The following is a 26,648-nucleotide window of genomic DNA, read 5'->3' as shown; positions in this document are numbered from 1 at the left end:
GGATGAGTGTGCAGGTAACAGTTTAGTTGTAATGCAAAAAGAACAGTGCTTGGTCATCAAAAAACATCATACTGTACTAGAAATATAAAACATCTCACAATTTATGTATTAAAACCAAGGCACCTGTGCCACAGGCTCGGTCAGGCGCAGGAGGGCTGTAGTACATGTCTCGCTTTCGTTCCCTATTGTCATGTTTTAGGGCAGTTGATGCAGCTCGCACCAGAGGTGCCGAGCACGTGGGGAGATCGCTGACTCTTGTACAGGAGCTCCCCATGGGGGGCTCCGCTGGGGCGGCCTGTGCTGACAGTGAAGGGAGAGGCAGAGCAGAGCCCTCGGTTCCTGGCCGCGCAGTGCCCAGCGGCGCTTGGGGGCGAGTCGGGACTGCGGGCGCTGCGCTGTGCTGCCGTCATGCCTGGCTCTGCTCATCTGATCTTCGTGCTTTATGCAACTGCTTGGTGGGGCTTTTTTCTGTTTGCAAACCTGGCCGAGCTGGCTGGAGGCTGCCTTAAATGTAACTGCTCCTGGGGGGGGCCACAGAAACCTGAAGCCTGTTGTGCACGTGGTCATCAGGTCTCCCCTTCCAGACAATCAAAATCCTCTCCCTGGTTGATCAGCGGAGTCAGGTGTTGCAGAAGTCCTTGGAAGCTGGCACGAGGTCTGTGCTGGCTTCCTACTCCTCCTTTTTCTGCTGCTTCATGGAACCAAGTAGAACGAAGGGGATGAGGAAGAACGCTCCGCAGACAGTGAAGCAAACCTCTGCCCCTGCCAGCCAGTAAACTGCAAAGGAAACATGATTTTGCTCATTAGGCAGCTTGGCTATGTGTCTGTCAGCTGGCTGGCAAAGCAGCTACGCTGGAGCCCCCTCACTGCCCCTGCTGGGGGCTCTCGCTGTTGGTATCAGGCTCCTGATGTGAAGCACTTGGGAGTCAAACACCCAGGAAACAGGTTCTGGCTTTGCTCCAACTTACCATTAGGTCTGAGGTGAAGCGTTGACTTGCTGTGTGGCTGCTTCCCCATATTCTGTCCCTTTTCCCGATGATGGTTTGGGGGAACTGGCCCCATATGGGAGTACTGTAGGCTTGGTCTTAGCTAGGGCCAGTGGAAGCTCTGCGCTCCCTGAGCCCACACTGGACAAATGCCCTGGAGCTCTTTAATCTCATTTATGGGTTACAGATATGTTTACTACTGAAGAGTTCATTACTGCATATGCTGGACTGTCCCTACGTAATCTGTAGCACCTTGGGCTGCAGCTTCATGACACATGGGGAACCAGTTACCGCAGCACAGGTGCCATTGCTGTCACTGATTCCTACTGTCAGCTGCCAGGGTGGCACCGGCAGCTGGGGCTACCTGCTGAAACGCTTCCTGGTCAGCCTCTGGCTCCCCCTGTGCACGGGGGGCTGGGGCGGGGTTGGGGGCTTTGTTGCTGAAATGTTTAAAGAGTCAGGCCCTACCTGCTGTCTAGTTTAGCTCTGCTTGGATCAACGTCTCTAACTCATCCACGGGCTTCACTGCTGCTAACTAGGGCTGTGCCCTGCCCCCGGTGCAGCTCTTGGGGGTACCTACTTCTGCAGCGACAGCGCTGTGGCTCTGAGATGTGCCGCGCGTCACCTGCATAGCCCAGCGGGCTGCGGGACCCAGAGCGACGCCGCACGTGGGCAAAGGCAGGGCAGGAGACTGCACTCACCGGTTGCTGACAGGACGGGTCCCAGGGCTCTGGCGAGGGCGCCCAGGCTCCGCAGGATCCCCATGATGCGCCCTTTCTGGCCAGCCGAACCTGCGCAAGCAGAGGGCCCACACTCAGCGACGGGGTTGCGCTTGGGGCAGGGAAAGGGGCAGCTCAGGGAGCCCTGGTCTTTTGGCGGTATTGCCCACATGCATCTCCCCCTTCCCGTGCCCCACTTGCTGCCCACGCTGCACCAATTCCCCCCTCCGCCAAGGTAACCATGGCTGACTGTGTCACTGGAAAACCACCACGGCTTGTCAAGAGTGCTTGTCCATGGGCACCTTCCAGTGCACTCTCCCCCATCCACCCCCAAAAAAAAACAACCCCAAAACCAACCAAACAAAAGCTTTGCCTTGTACACAAGCGTTGCTGAGGAGGCACAGGTGTATAATAAACAGAAGCACGGATGCACGTTAAGAGCAACACAAAAGTGCTGTTAAAGAGCAAAGCCTCATGTTTTTGCCTCAGCAAGCTCTGTAGTGCTGGCAACCAGCAGAACCAAGGCTAAAGAGGAACCGTGTCATCCACAGATGGTACACAGCACCAGCCGCTTTACAGGGTTACGTAGCAACCAGCGGCACAAACCTGGAAGGTTTGAGGAGGTTCCTTAGAAGGTCTTTCTTTGCTAAGGAATCAGGAAGAAATGATTTTCACTGCTGGCACCGACGGCTGGTGTCTGTCTCAGAAAGCCCAGGCCATCCCCAGCTCCGCACTGAGTGTGGTCTTTGCCCACAATAGGAATTCTTTGCCCACTGTTCCCCATCTTTTTTTTAATCATAACCAGAAATAAGGTTGCTTCAAGGTTCCCCATTGCACTGGAACCAGCTGCATTGCACAGCTCAAACAGTGAGCATGATGCTGACGGTCACTGCAAACAGAGCGTTGCTGTTTGTCAGCCCTGGGCAATCCCTTACGGAGTGCTGAGGGGTTTCGGGAGCAGCTACAAGTCAGTCTGGGGTTTTCCTATGCTCCCTTCTGGGATATTTGCGCATTTCCCAGGGTCCGGATGCTGCCCTCTTCTCCCCACAGCCCCACTGAGCTTCCCTTCTGAGCAGGATGCTCGCAGGAGGGAAAGGGTTGAAGGCTGCGGCACCTCCAGTGTAACGTGGCTGGTTTGTTGCCCCCAGCAAAGCACAGTGCGACGGGTGGGTATCGGCAGTCATGGATCGCTGGCTTTGCTGCGAGGGGTCAGCGTACAAGTGGCCAGGAAGGGCTCTTTCTGGGCTTTAGCCTCACTCCTGCAGAGGTGGTTATCGCTGCGGGGTTACGTACGTACAACGTGGAGCAGCGCTTTGCTCGATCACTTAGCATTTCCGCCTGCCTTGTTAATGCATTTGGGGGGAAAGAGGCCTTTTGTTGAAGCCTTGCAGCAGCCAGAGCCGCCGGTCCAACGCTCAGACCCGAGGTGGACCTACTCCACGAGCGTTCCTGTTGATGCATCACTAAGCTTGAGGTCAGTTCTGTATTTGGGCCAAGTCTACACAAAGGTCAGTTCTGTGGCCCAGGGCTGCCGCTCAAAGCAGGAAAGACACTCACCATAGCCTGACACCACTGCTGACAAACACGGGATAACAATGGCCGCAGCTGGAAAAATCCACAAAAGAGACTGTGAATGAGCAGCAGAGAGCTCAAAACAGTTACAAGAGCAATAGTGAAAAACATGTGGCCCAAACTTGTTACTACTGCAGAGAAATATGCTGAGCTCTGGGGCACTGCACCAACAATGAATCATCAGGTTTAATCCAGTTCAGTAATGAAAACACCCCCTCAAAGCCAACCTGCACAAAGAGCCCAGAGCCACGAGGGCTCTGAGCAGATGTTTCACATCCGTGTCTCTCACTCCGCGAGCCCACGGGAAAGGGGCGGAGGTCAGACCAGCTAACCGGCACTTTTCCAAATCGCTGCGGTCTTGTCAGGTGGAGCGGGGAAAGGGAATTGCCCGTATTTCAAATGGACAACGAAGTGGCTGTACACAGAATCAGTGTCCCCATGCACACGGCTTTACCGTACTCAGGGGTGAAGGAGGCAGCTACGCTCTGTCTTGGGAAATCAGTCAAGTCCAAGAAGAAAAGGTTACAAAATTTTTGGATGCAATGGCCAAGAGCCGTTCAGCAATCCCTGCCCTCTTACTGAAATAGGGGCCTTTACTGCCAAGAAGGAAGTGCTTTAAGCATACAAAGGAGAATCTTTTCTGGGAAGGCAAGGACAATTGCAGAGCAGGAACGACAGATATCTTGCCTTAACTGCAGGCACCCTAACTCCTGGGGCAGGGGGAGGAGGAGAGGGGGAGAAGAGGCCCCTCTGGAGACATTTCTAGCTGATTTCACTGCGGAAGAGATGGGGTCTCCTGCCCAGGTACAGAGCCTAGGAATACGAGGCTCCTAACTCAGAAGCACAGTTAGACAAAATGAATACCTCCTCCCACCCCTCCTCACCGAGGGGCTTTCAAAAGCAAGCTATCTGTACGTAAGATGTAGATTTTGAAGCCTGTCAAACACACAGCTGTCTCTAGACAAGCAAGCTACTAAATAGATGCATTTTGAGGTTTACAGTTTACTCTTAAATCCAGCTGTATCACATGAAAAGAGAAGTCTCCTACTTTCATAATTAGTCGTATTTGAAGCTTCTTAAAAATAGTTAGCAGCACTGGGAATATCTGAAATGTCTTTTCAGACAGGCACTTCAGTAGATGAATCCAACTTCATTCATAATTGTTTCCCTGAATAACAGCTTAAATTGGCAGAATATTGTTTATGTAAACACTGGAACATCTTTGAAAACCATCTTTCCTTACCAAAAACAATAGGAGGAGTTTTGCTCCCTCCCCAAGCGAGCAGCCGCAGTGCAAGTGAGCAGCGCAGTGTCCAGCCAGCCCCAGGCCACACTGTCCAGGGCGAGGCCGGTTTACCCTCGCTCTCGCTCAGCTGGACCCCACACTCCAGCCTTCAGCTTCAGAGCCTGCAGGTCTCCTCAGCCTGCTGCCTAAGAAAGAATGCAGCCACCGCAGAAACGGAAAGGCATGCTGCCTCCATTCTTTTCCTCAGCTGAGCTATTTAGTGAATATCTTGCTTCTAGGTCTGATGAGAGAGGTGAAAAACACCCTCAAGAGCTCCCCAGTGAGGCAGGACAACAGGAGCACTGGGGATGCTTCCAAATGTCACCATGGCAACTTCCTGTGATACAAACAGCATCAGAAAAAAGACAGACACTATTTCTTCTTCTTCTTTTCTAAACAGAAACATCAACTTTCTGTTACTCATAGTTTGAAATTAGAAGTGCCTCTTTTTTAACTGGGTGAATAAATAGATGAAGAAAAATTACTTGTGCTTCGCTTTCAGTGCGTTTTGAATAGCTCACCGAAGGAGTACAGCAGCAGTCCCACACTCAGCATGGTCACATTTGCAGCCCATCCAATTAGCAAGAAAGCTGGAATCAGCAACATAATAGCCTGCAAAATGAATGAGTCACACAGTTATGTTTCAGGGATGCTTGTCAAAGCCTCACTGTAGGTGTCCTGCCAGTTCTCTTCCACTGATGAGACTACATTTAAGTTAGAAGCAGAAATCCCTTTCTTCCCAAGCAGACATTTCAAATTCACCTGGATGGCCACACAGCAGCGCAATTTACTTTTCTGTTCGCTCTGTCACACGGCTGCAAACCATGCGGGGGCTGGAGTCACCTGCACCACAGGCTGCAGTTATCCCAGCACCCACTTCCCACAGCTGAGGAACAACTGATTTTTGCAGCTCGCTCTCTCACCTAATCTGCTGGGTTTTGGTGTTTTTTTTTTCTTGTTCTGTGTTGAACTGGACAGAAATCTAGCTTTATCTCCTGAGCCTGCACAAGACATCAAAAAGCTTGTGTGCAACAGGACTAAAGCTCCTCTTGCTTGTTTCAGCAGTACCAACAGATCTTATGGGCTAAATCAAACCCTCTTTAGCTTTCAGAGTCCATACTTCTGGAGCCAAGAAAATAAAAACTGGTGGGGGGGGAACGGCATTTGAAATTCAAGCCCAAAAAGAAAAAACATTCTTCATCTCCTCCAAGAGCCTGGACTTCAGTTCCCCTGTGATCTCTCCCTCACAGACCTTTCCCAGAAAAGACGCATCAGTTAAGATCTGCTGCACGTTTCACAAAAGAGGGTATTGACTCCCACCAAATGTCTCATTTTGAAGATTCAGTTATAAATGAGCTACTGTAACCACTGCGCTAAGGGAGGCCACATTTGCCATACGATCCAGATCCACAAACAAATTGGCAGCAAATAAGCAAAAGGGGGAGCTCCCACAAAAGCCACTCAAGCCACAGACATCCACAGAAAGAGTGCCCCGGGGCCAGCAGGCTTCTGCACAGTGCACCTGGGTGTTTATGAGAAGGGATCAGCCGAGACCAGCTACACGGAGTATTTCGAGGTAACTACACTTCTCAGTGCAGGGAAGAGGAAGGAGCATAAAAATTAGCGGGGCAAACCACAGTTGACATGAACTGCACTGCAGCGACAGCAAACACAGCAGGCTGGCAGAGCACGTGGAGGAGGCTGATGCAGAGGAGAAAGTGGCACTAACACAGCAGCAGGGATTTTCTTTCACAGGGAAATGCTTCCTATGTGACACAACAAATGTGCCATTAACGTTTGCCAGCCAGGGAGCAGGAGGGAGATGGTTTCATCAGCAGAAATAACTTCAAGAAAAGCTGTGTCAGTTCACTGAATGCAGGGCAGTTGGGTAATCTTTTCTGCCCTGCCACCATAGAAATCATACTGGCCTCAAAATCATGTATTGATGGAGGCTTTAACAGTCCAAGCAAACCTATTATCAAGCAGCCAACAAAAGTTCAGAAGCACTCAAAACCTGCTTTCTTTAGTTCCATACACAAATGTAAATGACAAAACACATCTACTTGTCCCACAGCTGTATAAGATGCAGGGAACCGTTCCCCATCATCCCAGTACAGCAGCAGCAGCATCTCTATGAAGAAAGAGACAAGCAAAACAAAGAAACACACTTTCATCAGTGGAACTTCTGGCTGAACATTAGTATGTGCCATTGTTACATGTAATACTGATGATCACAAATTGAAGATTGGAGGAAGAATCTATTTCCTGCTGCCCACCAGTGAAAGATACTCTAGGGAAAGCCTGTTAAGCACGGAGATGGCCAGACTGATGATGTCCCTGAAAATAATTTGCCAGAAAGAGAGTCAGAGATCAGCTCAGAAGCAGCTTTAGTAGTTTCAATGTCTGCTCTGCAAGAGAAATCACTGAAACAGAGCACAACCTTCACAGCATTTTTCCTGGCTTGCACAGACACTGTTCTCATTCTCTGCTGCAGTTATATATGAAGAACTCAAAGTTTCAATATTATTGTAGCTGATATGGTAAGAAATTGCTCTAATGTTCCAAAGTTTAGTTAGACTAATAGGTGCTCAACAACCAGGGTCTTGAGAAGTCATTTAGCTGGATTAACAAGGCAGAAATTTCTTTTGATTTGACAAGTACAGTTATAGCCTCCAACCACCTTTTGTTGCACTTTAAATTGAAAATTAACATATCAGATTTGTGGGGGAAAAGAAAAAAAAAAAATTTTTTTTACCATTTTTACAGCTCTGATTTCATTTCCTGGCTTGATTCGGCGAGCATAGCCTCCCTGGATCACAGCCATTGTTATTCCAATAAAGAAAAACATCTTGCCCTGCTGCATGCTAGAAGGGAGGCAAAAAACACAGATTATGGAGTCACGCACAGAGCATTCCACCCTGGGATTCACAGGTTCAGTGCAGACCCCTTCCTGAACCAGAGAGAGAAAATGCTTTTTGGTGCTCATGCGAGCAGTGCGAAGTTCTTAATATGCTGACATTAGTTTCCATGGCGGGCAGACAGCGAGAAGATAAACCTCTGAGGTCTTACACAGAGATGGGACGCTGCTGGCAAATGCTGCAACCATCTCTAGACTGCTATGATGTAGTTTAGCTGTTTCTAGGGTGGCCCACAAAGAGTCCATGCATTAACTACCCTGTGCCATATGCACAGAGGTGTTGGTTTCCAAGGAACAAGTGTTTTGCTTTCTGACAACCACTGCCACCACTCATGCAGAGTCTGATTAAGGTCACCAAGGCACAAAATGGACACTGGCATGGTGGTGATCATGTAGTGCACTGGGAAGCTTGCAACACCACTCCCTCCACCCTTATTTCCTCAAATTCCCCTTTCACCTCTCTTTCCTAATAAACTACATGGATATTCTCAGCTAAAAGCCCTCACCTCCATAACTACCTCATCTGTCACACAGTCTGTGCTGTTGGCATAAAGATGTCTATCTTACTACATGGCTACCCTGAAAGGACTGTGCAGAAGCAAGCTTAATACACTAGAAACCCTTTCCTTGATGCACACACATTAGTTAAGCCACAAACTGTAATGAAAGACAGACAGGAAAAGATGAGACAAACCCCTGAGAATTACTCAAAGCGAAGGACACACATAAGGAATCAAGCTGCAAGATCACGTTCCTGGCTGGAAATCTTCCTATGAGCTGACAGGAAAAGTATTTCAAGCTGAGCTGCTGCTGCTTAGTAGATGCTGTTCTCTTTCTTGTCTGGTGTTTGACTAAAGGAAATTAAACTCTATGATGTAATGACTGTACACCATATGCAATGCAGAACTCTGATGAGCGAATATAATCACATAGTTATCCCTCCATCCTCTGCCTTTTTTGAGCTTCAAGATTTGTTCTGATACTGAAGAACTCTTCTGGCCTAGAACAGAAAAGGTTTTATCATAACCAATACAACTAGCCCAGCTATACATATTTCAGGAGCTTTAATTCATCTTGTGTACTGATTTTCTCTAGTTATTAGAAGTTGTAGATTCAACGAGTATTTCCTTTCATGATAAACAGTGTGCCTGTATTTTCACAAATTGTTCCCACAAAGCCCAAGTATCACCGAATAGAGTGGTTGCTTTCTCAGTGTTTTCACTAACCTCATAAAGCCTCTCTTGGAAATAAATGAAAAGACCTTAAATCAAGATTTTGGAAAATATCCTAGACAAAATATATAACATTTATCTTCTAAGAGTGCTATACCTGCTGAACTGGAATCTCTGGTGAGTGAGAAAACTCAGTGTATACTCCAAGCCAGAAAACAGGAAGAGGTACAGGAAATAAGCCAGGCCCAAGATTTTGAGATTCTGAAAATCTAAACAAAACAAAACAACAAAAAAAAAGCACCAGGGGAAAAAAACAAAACACATAAAAAGAGAGATAAATACAGTGGTGTTTTTCAGACATAACTTGAGAATATAATAGCAACAGTAGAACAACTTTTATCAACTGTCCAGGGAAAACTTCTCACCTTCACTACTCATTTTAAATATCCATACAAGACATGCCACAAAATGTCCTCTGCCCACTCCCTCCCTTCTTTTGAGGTCACCCTGGTCTCACTCACCCAATCCAGCCCCTCTGCCCCACACTGACACCCCCACCTATACTGGGATTTATTTCTTTATTTTTAATCAATACCTGCACTCCACCTAACAGCTTGGTGCCGCTCTCAGGATGACACTGGCTAAAGCTCAGCATCCCTTTTTCTAACATACAAATGGTCTGTGACAGATTACCTCACTTGTTTTTCTGCCAATGCAGGGTTTAACAAGTTTTCTCCAAAGCGGCAAATACTACTCTATTCCTGATGCAGCAGCAAGGAGGACTGAATGATAAGTTGGTGTACCTGGCAAACACCGATTTATTTTCTACAGCTTAAATAATTTCATACACAGAAATGGCAAACTCAAATCCTACATCTCCAAGTCCTGACCTGAGAAATAAAATTCCAGCCTGAATTTTCTTGGTTTGCAGCTTGGATAAGCAAATTCATATTTCCCTTACTCATGCCTTGATCTATCTTTTTAAATCACTTCACTTACTGCAGCCCATCCCGTGCTGCAGCCAGTGCCTGAAGAAAAAGCAAGTAGCAAGTCAGAAATCTTCAAAACACTAATCTTTGTTGGGAATAACAGGACCGGCATTGAAGGGAACTTGCAATTCCCTGTTCGTAAGTTAGTAAGGTGGGTTTTAAATGAGCAAACAGAGCGCTGCTTCTGAAAAGGTTTGAGTAAAGCTTTCACTTAGAAACCACCGCCACAAACAAAAAGACATACAATATTAACATAAAAAGCCAACCAACACTTACTCTCCTCTTTACGGGATTCCTTTCCTCGGGTGACTGCGGAGAACTGAAATAAAGCCAAAGGACTGAGCAAGTCAACTGCTGCCTGAAATCCAGATGTCACAGAAGAGACCTGATCAGAGAAAGAGAGAGGTTTGTTTAAAAACCTGATGTAATAACTACTGCAAGGAATGGACAGTAACAGTCAAATGTGCTTCTACACCTACACAACTTATCTGAGATGAAACAAGGCAACTGTCATTGGTGTTTGAGTGATCCCCAATAACATCCCAGACCTTCTGATCACAGAACTGGCTCTAGCACTGTAACTAGAAGGTAGGGTACTGATCACAGCTTTTGCTGAAGACAGAAAACAGTTTCTTCCCTGGCTTCTTCAAAAGCAGAAGAGGCTCATTCTCCACAGCCCTGAAGGTAGCTTTATTTGGTTCACTTTCTGCATCCTCCCTCGTGTCCAATGAACATTTACTGGGAGAATAATGGCACCTCTGCCTGCAAGCTCATGGGAAGCTGGGGATTTGCTTGTGTGCTACCGGTTTGAGAACAGTATGTGTAGCACATCAAACAACAGTCTGCTTTGGTACTGGTTGTTCTTTTAGCCAACCGGGGACACCTCCTGGGCAAGAAAAGGAAAATAGGATTTTTAAAGAGATTCCTTGGAGAGATTTTAGAGAGATTTCTAGTGACATCTGCCCAGCCACACTGTGTGGCTTTGTGAAGAGGAAAATTTATTTTGTAGCACTTCTGGTCCTTGCACTACGTACATCTCAACCTAATTATGCATCTAGTGGCACCTTCCCTGCTCCTTACCAACAGCAGCTTAGGAAATGCTTATTCTTTCATCTATGGGGAATTTAATTTTTAAATTTGTTTATTTCTTACTCTAAGGTATACAAAATTGAAGAATATACTCAAGAAGAAATAAAGTCTAATTTCTTAAGGAGACAATCCCTTTTAAAGCAGCAGAATTTAGACTGTCACTGTACATGACAGTCACGGGGGGAGCTAAGACGGCCTCAAGAACCCTAAATAATCACACTTAGTATTTCACATCTTCAAAGCACTGCACAGGATTTATCTGATTAACTTCCTTCTCTTCCCAGATAGGGAGGGAGGGAGCTATTACCCCCTTGAGGGCAGTGATTAAAGGTCAAATTATCAGTGGAACTTAATCTCAGAGATCCTGAGGACTCATATGGACTGGATTTAATGAAGCTGTAAACAAATCAACTGTCAATATGGTATTAACATGACCCCCATCTTGTTTTGATAGTCAGAGCTTCGGAGTAGCCGACAGCAGAGCTCTGAAGCGCATTCGTCTCACAACAGCAACCAGTTCAATATACCAGACTGGTTTTGTATCAAGCCATAAAGCTGCTGATCCACACAGAACAAACTAGGATATTTATCTCCCCTTCCACTGTGTGTATTGCAGAGAGTAAACAGACACTCCCAAGAAGAAGTTTCCTCATGCTTTTAAAAGGTCTGTAAGAGGATTTCCTGAAGCTGGCTTGTAGCAATCCTCAGTTCCTGTATTTGTTGGCATGATGGTGTTTGTATTACAGCATAGAGACTCTTCTAACAAGCAACTCTCTTCAAGCATGTTTGCCAGTAATAAAAAAACCTGTAGCTTGTACCTGTTTTGAATTATTATCCATGTCAGACAGGGTGCCAAGCTGCTCTGTACTACAAGGCTGATTTTAGTTTAGTCCAGAGGACCTACATTTTATATGTATGTTTAAAATCTTACGTGTTTTATGGAACATATATATGAATTAGACTTTTTAAATATATTTGTGTGCGTGCATGTAAATTTCTCCTATCTTTGCCCTAAAAGCAGTAGTCTAGAAGTGACTTCATCCACTGATCGATAATGAAAACATTGTCCTAAAACTGACAAAAATGTTTCACCACCGCCAAATAACAAAGTATACTCTGCCAGTTTCAGTCAATGTCACCAGCTGCAAAGAGTTTAGATTCTTAGCAGGTTCAAAATCTGCAACATCTAACTTGTACTTCATTTCTATGTTTGTGATTTATTAATCCAAAATTGCTCAATTTTACTTCATGATCATGCCAAAAGTCACCTTGAATGGTAGACATTTTTCACAGTGTCTTTGTTTACTCTGTTTTCTCCTAATGCAGAGGGACTAAGTAGCATGTCTTGGAAGGCACACTGCCAGTCCAAATCAAGAATGCAGCCTGGGCCTTCCAAGCTCCAGCCTTACCCTTCAAATCAGACACTGTTTAGTATGCACAGAGCAAAAGCCTTGTTTTCCATTAGTCTGTAGTGATGCTGCATAGCCCTACACACAGTCCTTACATGATTAGCTGGACACCAGAAAAAAAAGTGGTAAGGCCCTTGCTCCAGCCAGGCAGCCTTGACCTCAATTACCTTAGTTAAAAACTAACTCAAAACCTCTTAAGGGTGACAGATTCCACTAGAGACCTTTCTATTTCTCCCTTCTCCCAAGCAGGACACAGCAGGAGCTGTTTTGGCCACCTCACATAAGGCCAGAGACACTGAGAGGTGAATGGTACAGTTAAGGTACAGTTCTCTGGTCACTCTTCACCTGATAAACTTCTGGAACTGTTACAAAAAAAAAAAAAAAAAACGGGGTGGGGGGAGATGCACAGCAGAAATTCTGTTCTCCTTGGATGAAAACGCATCCTTGTTCCCCGTCCTGCCCCACCTTCCCTTTTTCTACAAGTTAATTCCAACATGAACGAATGTGAAATATTTGATCTCTCCTGTGAAAAGAGGACTGACAGCAAAACAAGAATATGATGAGGACACAGCATATTTCAAGGAAACAGATGTCTGATCCCACTGGCACATGCTCCTACTGGTTATCATTATCATTTCCCCTCTTTTTACAGCTTTGTCCTTCCAACGCTTCCATTCCTATACTTTGGGAGCACCTGCTCCAGCTCAGCCCAGCCAAATTTCAGAAAGGCAGCCAACATAGCTGCCCTTCCTCTGTCATGCAGGGGCCAAGAAAACTGCTCTCCTCCCACTTGGACAGGGGGAAGAATTACTCAAGCAAAGAGCAAAGCAGCCTGATAAGTGAAATTACAAATACCTTGGAACACGTATCACATAGGGCCATGGCCCAGTTGCAGGCTGGAAGGAGACAGCATGAAAGCACTAACACTGATCACAAGAAGCTCCAGTGCTGGACAAACCACCATCTCATCAGCAAACACCCCGTGTATTTTGCACGACTGGGACCTGACCCTGAGAGGCACCTATTTATCTACCTCACACAATACCCACTACTGCACAGCCACAGAGCCCCAAAAAGCAGGGACAGTATTCATTCCCTTACCAAAATTCAGTCATGTTGGCTAATGACTAGCTTATGAGGACAACTCTTGAGAGAAAAACAAAAGAAGCGGGGAGATATTCAGCCATTACACAGTCCTAAAAGGCCCTGAAGCCATTCATCGCTCTACAGCAGAGGTGGGATTGTTTATAGAATACAGATTCGCTCTACAGCACTCTCCTACATCAACACGTTGCCACCACCCCAGAGTGTGCAGCTCTAACCAAGAACTGGATTTTATCTGGAATGTTCAGAAAGAGCCAAATAGGAAAGGGGAACAGATGACAAATGGAACAGCTGTTAACAAAAAATAAAATAGCTGTAGTGCTTGGGAAGATAACGTGAGCAACCATTTTCACATGGGACACAACCTGCTGGGAAATGCTCAGAGAAGGTTTAAAGTTTTGCCCTGGCAGGAGCATTGCAGACAAAAGTTTCTGGAACAATTTTTAATGTCCAATGGGTTTGGCTACCCAGAAACCAAGCACGCTTCAATGGGTGAGTGCTGCTTAGAAACTAAGGATGACAGGAAAGATTCAACCCAGCTGAAGGCCTCAAATAGAGTGTTTCACCCAGATACCTAGGTCTGAATTCGTTCTCCCCTACACTACCAAAGACAACTGTTCCAAGAGACTTTTAATCAGATATATCTTGGACAGTCTGATCACACAATATTGAATCATAATGTTGATAAATGTTTGGCCCCTACAAATCCAAACAGTCACTGAATTTTAGCACATGTAGATATTTTGTCTGTGGAAGACAGCACAGCTCAGAGATAACAGTCATTTGCTACTTGAGTGTTCAAAATAATCAAGAAAAGACAAGATAATAGGTAAGAAAATTTCTAACATATACTGGCTAAATGAAAGAAAACCTAATCTGATGCATTTACTTTTATGATTAACTCAAATTCACCCCCAGGGAGCCGTTGTAATCATAGTTTAAAATTCACCCTCTTCCTCATAGGCTCCCATTAGTTTTTGAGAAATATAAACATGATACACCAAACCCCACAATTAAGCAGACATGTTCGCTATAAAGAAGTTCTCATATTACACTGGGCTAGGAGACGGGACCATCACGCAACCGCTCTGACCCCAGGCTGAGTAATAATATTAAATCCTAGTCCCAGGAATGCGCTAAATACCCAGGATACTGGCTCAGACCCTTCTTCATTGTTTCCACTATTTCAACAGTTCTCAAATCCTGTTGTTGCAAGAAACAGATCTTCATATTGATAGCCCATTTACCCGTTTTTCTTTGGGAAGCGTCTCCGGAAGTAGGAAGAAGATGAAAATTAAATCAGCCACTGCAAACGTGAGTGCTAACAATGCTGAACGAAGATAGAATACTTCTCCTTTCTCTGTTTCCATGGCTAGGTAAGCTCCGATCATGGGGCCCAGGGTAAAACCAAGGGAGAAAGCAACGCCAATCATTGCCTGCAGTGATACAACAAACACAGACATGTTGGTTTACACACCAGTTTGTTCAGGTAGCTCAGCTCTAAAACAATTTGGAATTCCTGGCATCTACCTTAAAGAAATGCAACCAAATAAGGAATGTAACCACCCTGAAGGATATAGGGAGTGCACAGCAACAACTGTTAAGTGTGAAAAACCTGTTATTTCCAAATAACTAATTTTATTTGCTGTCTAGTCAGGAAAGTGGCAGGAACAAACTGCAATGTGGCTATGAGTGAAGGGAAGTCGGGAAGGGAAATAATGATTGTCGCCTCAGGGGCTACTCAGCCAGCAGACCCTTCAGCCATAGGATAAAATTTTCTAGTGTAAAACTGGAGAAGGGAGGACAGCACCATGGTAGGAATTTATAATGACGTCTATAGCTTCTAAAATGCTTTGGCAATTTGTGTATTTAGAAATATATGTCTCAGAGCAAGCAAGCTGAGAGCCTTCCCAGAACTGACTTTGGAACACAGGAAGTTCCACCTCAATAAGAGAAAAAAAACTTCTTTCCTGTGAGGGTGACAGAGCAGTGGAACAGGCTGCCCAGGGAGGTTGTGGAGTCTCCTTCAATGGAGACATTAGAAACCTGCCTGGATGCATTCCTGGGCCCCTTGCTCTAGATGTCCCTGCTCAAGCTCAAGACGATCTCTAGAGGTCCGTTCCAACCCCCACCATTCTGTGATTCTGTGACTGAATTCACTAACCTGAATTTAGTGCAAGTACTAAAGAGGATTTATTAACTCACTGTGAAACCAGTGCATAGGAAAAGAGGTAGAATCTGTACACGCTGGATGGGAGCTTAAAAGAGCACTGATTTGAGTCATCAGCCTCAGTGAGATTGCTTAAGAATACAACAGTACAGGATCCAGCTCATTTTCTTTAAGAGACATTCAAAGATGTATACTTGCATATGCAGGACCCAAACATGTGTCATCCCAGGACACGATCCTCCTGCTTTCCTGAGTCTATTTAACTATACCTATAGTACTAAACTAAACAAAGCCAGGGCATACTCAGCTGTCACCTCACAGTCTCCAGTGTCATTTCAGTCTTCCCAGCTAGCACTCTCCCAGGCAATGCCCCATCACAGTTTGGGAATAGCATCAGTCAGATGCTATTCTCTTCCCAGAAAGCAGAATAAAAATACTTACTCTGCTGTGAAGAGGAAGGTAGTACAGTTGTGTGGATGTCAGCCATGCTGCTATGCTGTACTAAAGTGATTTCCTCTCAGGCCTTTACCCATTTTATTTACTAGTGCTGTATGGCTATCCCTCTCCATAAATAAAAATATACTTTGGCTCACCAGGGCTATAATAAATTGCTCGGAAAATTCATTAGCTATCACTGTGTAATCTAAAGCTTTCACCACCCAAGAGGCAGCTGTCCACACAGTGGCTTATAACAATCTGTTAAGAGAAGTTTGGGCCCATAAGGTGTTTTATAGGATGAAAGATCTAACTGGTAATTCACAGGCAAAGTTCAGCCTGCAGGGTGTTTCCATCTGGTCCACTGCCTTCTGGAAGAGGACAGGGCAGCTGTTCATATTACTTGCTGCTCAGTCAGCCAAATGTCACATCCTTTACTCGCCAAGCTTGGATCCTGAAGCCAGTGCAGCATCCAAGGAAGTCAGGAGGCACGCTGTGTTATGCAGGGCTGCCACACTTCCACAGTTTGGGAAGGTGAGAAAAATGGGCTGTCCTATAGCTGGCTGCCAGCTACCAAATCTGGGCCATAAGACTTTTCAGTTTCTCAGCTATTATAATGAGGATTACAGTGATCAGCAGGAGTGAACACCTACACAGGAATTTTTTCCACCTCTACGGCATCTACGTTTCACTTGTAGGTAAAAGTCACTGGCAAGTGAAGCCTGAGAGCTCACCAGCAAAATGATCTGGCATCTTTTCAGAAGCAAGGCAGCATATGATGTCATGTTTTCACTTGATCAATGAATACACACCTGAGGAGGACATTCTGAGCACCTGAAATCAATTAAAAGTTACCCAGCAAACCCAAACACACACCCAACATGTGTAACTCACCATGCCTTTGCTCCGTGCTTTTGGAGAGTGCAAGTCAGCAATTATAGCTGTGGAGAGGCTGACGTTCCCTTTGCTTATTCCACCTACGATCCTGGAGAGAAGAAAAACGCCAAAAGTCCTAGAGGCAGCCCATAGGGCGTATGATGTTATCAAACCCATCTGCAGAAGCAAGAAAGGGTTCTTTATAAAGCAGAGCAAAGTTTATATACTTTCTGCATACTTCTCAGCTAAACATTTAATTTGTTGGTTTGTTTTCAACAGCTGCTCCCAAGCCCCATGTAACAGAAATGTCTGAATAGGCTGATACTGCACTATGTCCTGGACAGTGATATCGAAGATTAGAAACAAATCCATACGATCCTCATATAAATGTGAGATTACTAATAAAATCAGAAGGGCAAAGAAAGTTCAGAAGAAGCTAAATCAGTCCGGGGCACAAAACCACTTTTGTACATCCCGCTCCACTGATTTCCAACTCCAAGAGAATTCTGGTTTCAAAATAAGAAGAATTCAGAGTTCTAGCCCTTAAATTTCATGATCGATCATAAGCACGCCTGTTTGCCTAATTCACTCTCCACAAACCTACAGGTTAGGGGAGTTTGTATACCATTTGCTGCCAAGTTCCTCCATATATGTACACACTTGTTCTGCACTGCTTCTGTAATTAGAACCCCATACCAGCAACAGAGAAAATGTTCTGGAGAATGTTCATGTTCATAAGAAACACACCTTACCCTGCTGTATAGCACTCCCTGACCAACAATCCCCAGGCTCTGTGAAATAGGTCATGAAGTGATCAGCCCTTTAGTCCCTTGGGGAACTAAAACATACAGGGATTAAGGCTAACATTTGTACACAGAGCATCTGAAGTCATACTCCCATACACAGGGGGAAAGGGATTTTGGAAAATCCCAGCAACAGAAGGGTATTTCAGTGCTTCCTATGTACAGTTCTGGATCTGGGAAGCTCAGCTTAAGTACTTGCATTTGGAAGTGTGGCCAAGTGACTTGGCAAGAGGCAGCCAACAACCATCAGACCTAGAACATTCCATTTCCCAATCCTTTGTGCTAACCACAAGACCACAGTGCCTTCAACTGTGTTTTGAGATGTCATGGCTAAAATCAGCATGAGGTACATACCACCGTCATCAAGATGACAGGTCTTCTGCCAAAGCAGTCTGACACAGCACCAGTGAGGGGAGAGGAGAAAAACTGTAGGATGGAAAAGATTGAGCCAATCAGACCTAAAAAAAGAAATAAATATATATATATATCATTAGACTTGCTGCCTTCACCTTAAATACAAAGACAGCCAACCTGTTCCAGACTTACCACTCCATGACGTCCATTAAAAGTACGCAATTAGATGTAAAACAACAGCTATAGAGAACAGCTTTGTCTCTGAAACTAAATCACCCTCAGAACACTGATCAGCAAATACAGACAGACCGGAGTAAGAGGCATAAATTGCATGATTTGCTGGTTACTTCACTGGTGAGAAGGGGTTTGAAACTCTCTGGGTATAATGGAATGCTGATTCTCCAATGCTTCCCCAAATGACTACACATACATTTTCTGTTCCTAAAGCAGAAATAAGGCAGCTGCAACAGTCACAGTTCTTTTAAGATTTTTTGTTTTTTGAACCTGATTCTGTCACACTTAATTAGCTTTTCTTCTCTTTTTATCATGGAAAGAGGGACATAAGCACTGCTGTTAGTGAGGCACCCTAAGAGGTAGGAGTGATTCCAACTGACTCCAACAGCCTTTTGAAATCTGCCCCCAGCTTCTGTGATCTTTAACTCCTCTTTTCTCTTGCCATTTCTAGCTGCACACACTTAAAAATTTGTGCTACACTCTCAAAAAGCAGGCAAAAAATTGCCTTGCTGTCACAGTTTTTCTCTAAAGCAAAAACTGGGTTATATACCTTGGATCATCCAGCTATCAAAGCTTTAAAAGGCAGAGGAGAGAGAGAGACCAGTTCTGCTTCCATTGATTTTGAGGGAGGCAGAATATTGATACTGAATACCTTGGGGAGAACAGCTGCTTGTGATAGCTCAAAAGCCCAAAAAACTGTGTAAAAAGATCACAGAATCATAGAATGGTTTGGGCTGGAAGGGACCTTTAAAGGTCATCTAGTCCAACCCCCCCGCAGTGAGCAGAGACATCTTCAACCTGATCAGGTTGCTCAGAGCCCCGTCCAACTTGACCTTGAATGTTTCCAGGGACGAGGCATCTACCACCTCTCTGGGCAGCCTGTTCCAGTGCTTCACCACCCTCATAGTAAAAGATTTCTTCCTTATATTTGGTTTGAATCTTCCCTCTTTCAGTTTAAAATCGTTACCCCTTGTCCTATCACAACAGGCCCCGCTAAAAAGTCTGTCCCCATCTTTCTTATAAGCCCCCTTTAAGTACTGAAAGGCCACAGTAAGGTCTCCCTGCAGCCTTCTCTTCTCCAGGCTGAACAACCCCAACTCTCTCAGCCTTTCCTCCTAGGAGAGGTGTTCCATCCCTTGGATCGTTTCTGTGCCCTCCTCTGGACCCGCTCCAACAGGTCCATGTCTTTCCTGTGCTGAGGGCTCCAGAGCTGGACACAGCACTGCTGGTGGGGTCTCACCCGAGCAGAGTAGAGGGGCAGAATCACCTCCCTCGACCTGCTGGCCTCAATCTTATAGATTGGCACATTGGCAGTTTATGTTAATGAGAGACAAGTTTTCCTCCTTGTATTTCTTGCACTGTAAAAACACCCAGGCATGCCAAACACCTCATAGCCAGGGAACAGCAAAAGCAGGGCTGTTCCATGCACGGGAATGAGCCAGGAGTTGAGGGTGACCAGAACACGGGCAGTGCCCTCACTAACCAGGGTGCAGTCCCGCACGACCCAGACGGGCTGGGCAGAGCAGGGTGCCGCTAGCAGGGTCCAGTGACAGTCCCAGACAATGCAAGGGTTATACATCAGGTCCATCCAGGGAGGCCAGTCAGGACCAGCAGGAGACAGGGTCAGAGAAAGGAGTGCAAACAAGACTACAACGTAGGTCCATCCAGTGGATAAGACACCTGCAATGAGGTCCAAGGCCCATCCAAGACATGGGGCCAGAGACAGTCCTAGAGACAAGGATATGCCTACAAAATAGCTCAGGCAAGGCCCTGAGCTGAAACATAGCTCCTGAATCACTGTGCAGAAAGTGTGTGGGTGAAAGCTGGTCACCACAACAAAGTATTGGTACCCTCAGGGCCTTGACAAGGGCAGGGAAGGTTTCTGCCCTGAATAGGTTGCAGTCTAAGCAAAGGTGAAAGACAGCAGAATATATCTTGCACTGGGAGAAGCAACAAGATGGTCTTGCAAGTATCTTCCCAGTCCTGTGCTCCTCATTGCAGATGAAGGCAATAAAGGAATGCAGGCTGCAGAAGACTGCAGTGGCCTCTGCTTAATGTCGCAAGTACAGTGAACCTTTCCATTATAACCATTTAAGATGCAACCAGACAAGATGGTCTGGGACAGGACCTGACTACAACTAAGATGGCTTGTCCATCTTCCCCTGCTTCTGCAGCCTTGGTCAACTCTGCAGTGAGCTAATTCAACTCAATCTGGCAGAAAACTAATCCAGAAAAAAAGAAAAGTGAAAAAAACGTTTTCTTCTGGTTTAGCAAATTACATGGCTCATTAGGAAAAGCTGTCATTAAAGCCAGCAGAAGAGATGGAATCAAATGTGACAGGCATCGGGTTAATTCAGCCACCTTGCCTGTACCCTCACTGCCTGTGGCTGCCAGGTAATTAGTGAACATTCCCATCACTACTCAATACTGCTTCGAAATACTTTTCTCTCAATACTTCTCTCCTAGAGAGAAAACAGCAAGGGACACCAGTTTCCTTTGTGAGGCAAACAGTGTTTATTTGCACGTTCCCAATTAGATGCTATATTTTCTTCAAAGGGCAAAAAAGTCAGTTGGGCTCCTCTGGAAGGAGCAGGGAGATTTCTCCTTCCCCCTTGAAAGCAATTGAGCCAAGTCAAGAGATACAGCACTCCCAAGAGAACAGGACACAGCAGGTAAAAGGAATGGCAACAAGCTGGGCACGACTGTGAGCTCTCAGCCCCTTGTTTAAACAAAGTCTGAGGTAGAGAGAAGGAACAAGGAGGAGGATTGTGGTCAGGCCTTAGAGGAGGCAGAAAGCAGTTTCTGAGGGATTAAAGAAAACTGTTTCCTACCATTCAAATCTGACCGAAAATTAGCACAGAAACAAAAACATGCCTGCAAGGACACTGTGGGAAAGAAAAAAATTTGTTTACAAACTTTCTCATGTCTGTTAAACCCAAAAAAACCTACTTTAAATAGTAACAATACATTCAAACTTACATTCTAATAAAGTTCTCCTTTTTTTTAGTTTAAAAGCCTTTTGTTTATCTTGGGGGAGGCCTCAGCTCACTAGGAGAGGGTCTAGACGTTTCCAGTTAAAATTAATCCTGACACCCTCAAATCTTCATACTCTGAAATCCCAGTTTCTCACAACTCTAGATCCCAAGGAGCCAAAAGAGCCTCTGATGACATATGATGACATGACATATATTCTGCTGGACTTCCTGCACTCCCCCCACAGGAGCTCACCCACCAGAGCATCCTAGTGACAGCAAATGCTTCTGGACCCTGCACATCTGCAGCTCTCCTGCTTTTAATAGGGCTAATGAGATTTAGAAGCAGTGCTGCACTATAGCTGCCCAGCGGGGAGGTGAGACTTGAACTCACAAGCTTCTAATTCCAGTGTTTCCTACTGACTGATCTCCAGTCACATGCGGATCAAGTGTGAAGGGAGAGTAATTTCTGTGACTGTGCAGCGTCTAACACAGCAGGCTCCTGACTCTCAGCTGGCAGTCTGACAATAAGGAACAGCAGTCCTCCAATTCTGTAGCCATCTGGTGAGATGGTAGGATAATTCATGTTAAAAGGGACCTCTGGAAGTCACCTTTTCCAACTGCTGGCTCATAGGGTCACCTATGAGGTCAGACCAGATTGTTCAGGGTCTCATGCAGTCAGGGTTTGACAGCCTCTCAGAGGATGGAGGCTATAAAACCTTGCTGGGCAACCTGTTCCACTGGCCATCCTCACTCTGAAAAAGCTCCTCCTTATTTCCAGACTGAACCTCTCTTGCTTCTATTTATGCCTGTTGCCTCTCCTTCTCCCATCATGTACCACAGTGAAATGCCTTGCCGTCTTCTCGATAGCTTCCTCATTGATATCGGAGGGTGCTAACAGTTCCAGCCTGAACAAGCCCAGGCTCCCCAGACCCCCGGTCTTCCTGGCCCTCTGCTGAACTCATTGCAGTTTATAATTATCTTTCTTGTACTGGGAGGCCAAAACTGGATGCAATGCTCTAGATGTGGTCTAACAAGTGCTGAGCAGAGTGGGACAATCGCCCCCCTCAATCTATTGGCTCTGCTGTTCACACAGCCCAGGTGCTGTTGAGGCTTTTGCTGCCAGGGCTGGCTCATGCTCAGCTTGCTGCTCACCAGGACCCCCAGGGCCTGTACAGCAGAGCAGCTCCCCACCAGTCAGTGCCCAGCCTGTGCCACTGCAAGGGACTACTCCCTCCCTATGGCAAGACTTTGCATTTGTCCATGCTGAATTTCAGAAGGTTCCTGTTGGCTCGTTCCTCCTGCCTGTCTAGGTGTCTCCAAATGACAGAGATGGATCTGTCCAACTGTTCACTGTTATCAGTGTGGTGAAAACAAAATCGTTTATAGCCTACTGTAAGAGACATTTTCTGTTGTTATTTAAGTCTAAATCCAATAACAGGCAAGCATGCTTTTTGTATTTCTTGTCATTTTCCTCATCATTCATCATTCCTCACACCAACACTGCAAATAACTTGAAAACACCACACTTTCTTTTGCGGTGGGGGTGGGGTGGGTCTGTTAGCTTGTTTGTTTAATTTCCATACCTCCAAACAAGACACTGTTGTATTTCCGCTCCGGGGGCATCCCAACCATCCCTGCAAACCAGTCCACACCACGTTGCAATGACAAATAGAATCCATCCTGCAAAACAGATAGCTGGGAGATAGACACAGGAAGACCGTTTCTCTGTTTCATTTTCAGAGCTTAGTGAACTAGAGGTAATGTTTGATGATTCCTTCCTTCCTCCTCAGGAAAATGTCCCGGGTGATCAGTTGTCATAGGTTAAAAATAGCTTAAATTGTGAATGCTAACAGGCAGCAGGTAATTGGGTGTATGTGTCTGGGTGTGGGAATGTCTGAATTTGAACTTTTTAGAACCACCAGGCCTGATACTTGCTAAAACCTGAACTAAATGGAAGTCGTACGTCCTGAATCCTTCAGTTAATGAAAAGACATGAAACACAATCTATCCCTCTACACATACACTGTTTAGACTGGGAGAACCAGGGGCTTGTAGGTCCAGAAAGAAGAGGTGGTGCAAAAAAGAATGGTTCCTGAAAAGAGGAGGAGGACTTTGAAAGAAGAAGGGGACCCTGAGAAGAGGGCTACAGGAAATACACTGGAAGCAGAGGAAGATCCTGGAGATCAGAGCCCATGGTTAGAGTTAGAGATAGGGTTGTAAGAAAGACAAAGGCTACAGCTGCAGTTGGAGTTGGGTTAGAAAGGGGCTGCAAGATAGAGGTGGGGGCTGCAAAAATACTTCTCCCCTGACAACATCTTCATCTTGTCCAGTAACACCTGAGACTGGTAACCACGAGCAGCAACACAGCAGGGAACCAAAACAACCTTCTGCCCTGCATTGCCAGGCTAGCAGCCAGCTCCCTGCTAAGAACCAAAGTTGAGACCTAGTGACCATGATGCTGAGGGTGGGAGCAACAGAGCGTGTGAAATACTCAAGTAGGGTAAAACCTCTTATCTCTTTGGTTCTTAGGCACACCCCAGTACGCAGATCCATCAGGGATTGCTGTCTACTCTGTCTCACCAGGGATATCAGTGTAAGTCACAAATGTGCTGGTAATTACAAGGACTAGCCCTTAACACGCTTGAATTTTCCCCAAATCAAATCCCTCATCTTAATGAAGAAGCAAGGGCGAAGCGTCTCATGCAGATTCATAAACAAATTCGGTCCATGAACCATTTTAATGTACTGAATATTATTATTCTGCCTACAGGTTTGCCCCAAGGCAAGGGATTTTTCTTCCACCCTTCGCTAAAGGTTTTACATGTAACATTTTCAGTAGGCTGACTTTCTCTGTTCCTTACCTCAGTCTGGCTGTAATAATCAAGGATGGAAGGAAACAGTGGCAAGATGAGCGCGAATCCCAACAAGTCAATGAAGAGTGCCAGGAAGACAATTGTAATAACACGACTGCAGTTCTGTTCTTGCTTGTCATTCACAGAGTTGCTGCTGGTTTCTCTCTCTCGCAAGGCCATGTTCCCAGGTACTCCGCTTCTAAAAAAGAATATTGATATCCAGTATCAAAAATAATGTAAAAATACCATAAGACTATCTTGTTGATTCACTCTTGCTTTCTACAAACCAAACAAAAATAAATATAAGCTATAGCTATATTAAGCTACCTGGTTTTCAAGGGAACAGGAACCTCAACTCTCTAGCCTTGGTTATTAGCTCAGCACCAAGTTTGCTCACATCAAGAACAGGCTATAAGGGCAGTAAGATAACAAACTCCATTACAGGAGCATCCCAAATAAAACACAGAAATACGGAGCATTTAAGGTTTGTTAATATGTGAGCAATGCTAATGCAACTTTCCCAAATGTTTTCAACGCAGTATTACAGTAAAATAGACAAGGGCACTCACTTTGCTTTGAATATCTATTAGATTATTTATGCCTTCAGTGTATACTACGAATGACTAAAGCAATAACAATTAAAAAAAAAGCTAGACTTCCTAACTATTGCAGGAATGCTGTCTTTAAGATAAATCCTGGAAAGCAATAGCAACTCAAAAATCAACACAACAGAATTTTGAAACTGAAATTTATTTTTCTCTCTTTGGATGACAGCCACTGATAGACTGTGTGAGTTGGGGCATCAAGTGATTAAGGTAGCATTTTAGTTTGTCAGAAATATCAGAACTATCAACTTTATCTGGTAACACTCCAAAAGTGTCCTAAAGACTAAACAAGGACACAGGCCATACCACATTCAGTATTTAACAAATAAAGAAGTCAGTCCATATCCTGAAAAAACTCAGTTTCAACAGGTATCAAAGACAAGAATACACAAATCACAAAACTGCAAACTTCAGACTTGTAAAGCATTACAGTATCTCTCAGTCATAAAACAGTCAAATTTACAGTTCCTTCTACTGCAAAAATCCCTGACCATTTGTTGCACTAGACAAGCAAAAAAAGGAGGCAGAATTTCATCCAACAAAGTCAACCAATACCAAAATGTCCATTGACTTTAATGAGTCAGGACTGAAAATGCTGAGCAATTCTTAATATAAATTCTATTCCAGACAAGACATACCGTATTATGCACAAGGCACTTGTGCATGTAACATCATATGACACTAACTGAAGATCATACCACTTTGTTATGCTCAGCAATACTGTTGAGACGTTTCTCTACCTGTGGATTCAGTTTACTAGCACTGAAGAATTACTAAAGTTCAAACGCCACGAGGGAAACACGGAAGAGGGCCACCTGCAATCTATTTATTAAACTCTTGGCATAATGCTCTTATATCTGCTAGTGAAAAGAACAGTTTGGTTATGTTATGGATCCTCTTATTTAAAATGGTAAGCCATCACCGCTACAAATATTTAGCACGATTTTGTTTTACCCAAATGATACAAGAGCATCTAGAGCCAAAACAACCATTCCTTTAGCCAAATCCTCCCTAGGCCTAGGTTTGTCCAGCCAATAGCTGAGGGATGGGTCATTGTGGCAGATTCTATCTTGGTTTTCCTCACAATTTGTTTATTCATCCACTGAATTTTATTACCAAGATGAACTTTATTCCAGGGTTATTTGCACAGGGTAACATCCTTTACACCTTACCCTTACTGCCATTTCAGCTCGCGTGAGGCTTGAACCTACTGATGCTAGCACTGACCTTTTATTCAGCTCCACTTTCGGCTGCGTGGTTGCAATTTCCCTTACGCAATATCCCAAGGCACTACATGTTTCTGCCTTTGTGCTCCATCAGTTTTGTTGTTCAAACCTCTCCATATTTTTTTGCTAGGCAGGAAACCACTAAACATTTTATGGGTCCTGGCATGCCGTCAGCAAAAACAAAACACTTCACCTCTACCATGACATTTAACTTCTGTGAGACTTGTTTGAAGTGAGGGTAGTTTAGGGAAGTTCCTTCCCTGGGCACGGTTGTCCCTGACACTTGGCGCGGCTCTGCCTCGGCTCTCCCCAGCCATCCCCGTCTGTGCCTCATCACTTCTGCCTTCAGCCTCCAGCCCGCCGGGCCGAGGTTTGATGCCGTGCTTCTCAGGAAGGGATCAGCAGCAAAGCCGGCCCTGCCCTAACGCACAGAGATTTGTCATCAACCAGCAGGAAGAATTTTATCCTTCTGGTGTTTTCTTAACATCCCTTCCCCCCTCTGAAATTTCCTAGGCCCGACTTTACCTTGCGAAGCCTTGGGAAGGCTCCTCTGACTCCTTAACAAAGTCCCGATTCAGGTCAAGAGCAGGAGTTTCAACGGGGGAAGTGCGGGGAGAAAAAAACCAAGGCAATTTCCCAGAGCAGCCAAAGCCCAGAGGACAGGGGGCCGCCGACCGGGAAAGGGACGTCCCTGGAGAGACGTGGGATCCGCGGCGAGGACCCGCTGTCCCCCCACAAGGCACCCTCCTCCTGCTGCTCCCGCCGCCGCCGGGTCCGAACCCCCAGGACCCGCAGCCCCGCTGAGGCGAGCCGTGCCCGGCCCAGACCCTCTCCCCCCTGGCCGCTCTCCCTCCGTCCCACGCCCCGGCAGAGCCT

At 45.5% G+C, this 26,648-nt stretch overlaps 1 protein-coding gene across 6 annotated transcripts; it reads right to left on the bottom strand.

Moving 5' to 3' along the window:
- Positions 1–3: 3 nt before the first annotated feature.
- Positions 4–26,648, bottom strand: SLC75A1 (solute carrier family 75 member 1). Of its 6 annotated transcripts, none has more exons than XM_075092012.1 (13): positions 26,298–26,648; positions 23,951–24,140; positions 22,673–22,769; positions 17,881–17,952; positions 16,742–16,900; positions 14,490–14,678; positions 9,917–10,025; positions 8,809–8,920; positions 7,318–7,426; positions 5,084–5,174; positions 3,263–3,310; positions 1,688–1,777; positions 4–777 (listed from the first exon to the last, which is right to left on the bottom strand). In XM_075092012.1, the coding sequence occupies exons 2-13, from the start codon at positions 24,079–24,081 to the stop codon at positions 671–673; spliced, it is 1,314 nt and encodes a 437-aa protein (XP_074948113.1). In that variant the 5' UTR covers positions 24,082–24,140; positions 26,298–26,648; the 3' UTR covers positions 4–670. The 6 variants fall into 6 exon arrangements, with proteins under 6 accessions (XP_074948113.1, XP_074948110.1, XP_074948111.1 ...); XM_075092009.1 differs by having other exon boundaries at positions 17,881–17,984; positions 26,298–26,635; XM_075092010.1 differs by lacking the exon at positions 26,298–26,648 and adding an exon at positions 25,966–26,045 and having other exon boundaries at positions 17,881–17,984.

Source organism: Phalacrocorax aristotelis, chromosome 4 (genome assembly GCF_949628215.1).
Source record: "Phalacrocorax aristotelis chromosome 4, bGulAri2.1, whole genome shotgun sequence".
NCBI lineage: Eukaryota > Metazoa > Chordata > Aves > Suliformes > Phalacrocoracidae > Phalacrocorax > Phalacrocorax aristotelis.
This window is presented reverse-complemented; position numbering and strand designations above follow the sequence as displayed.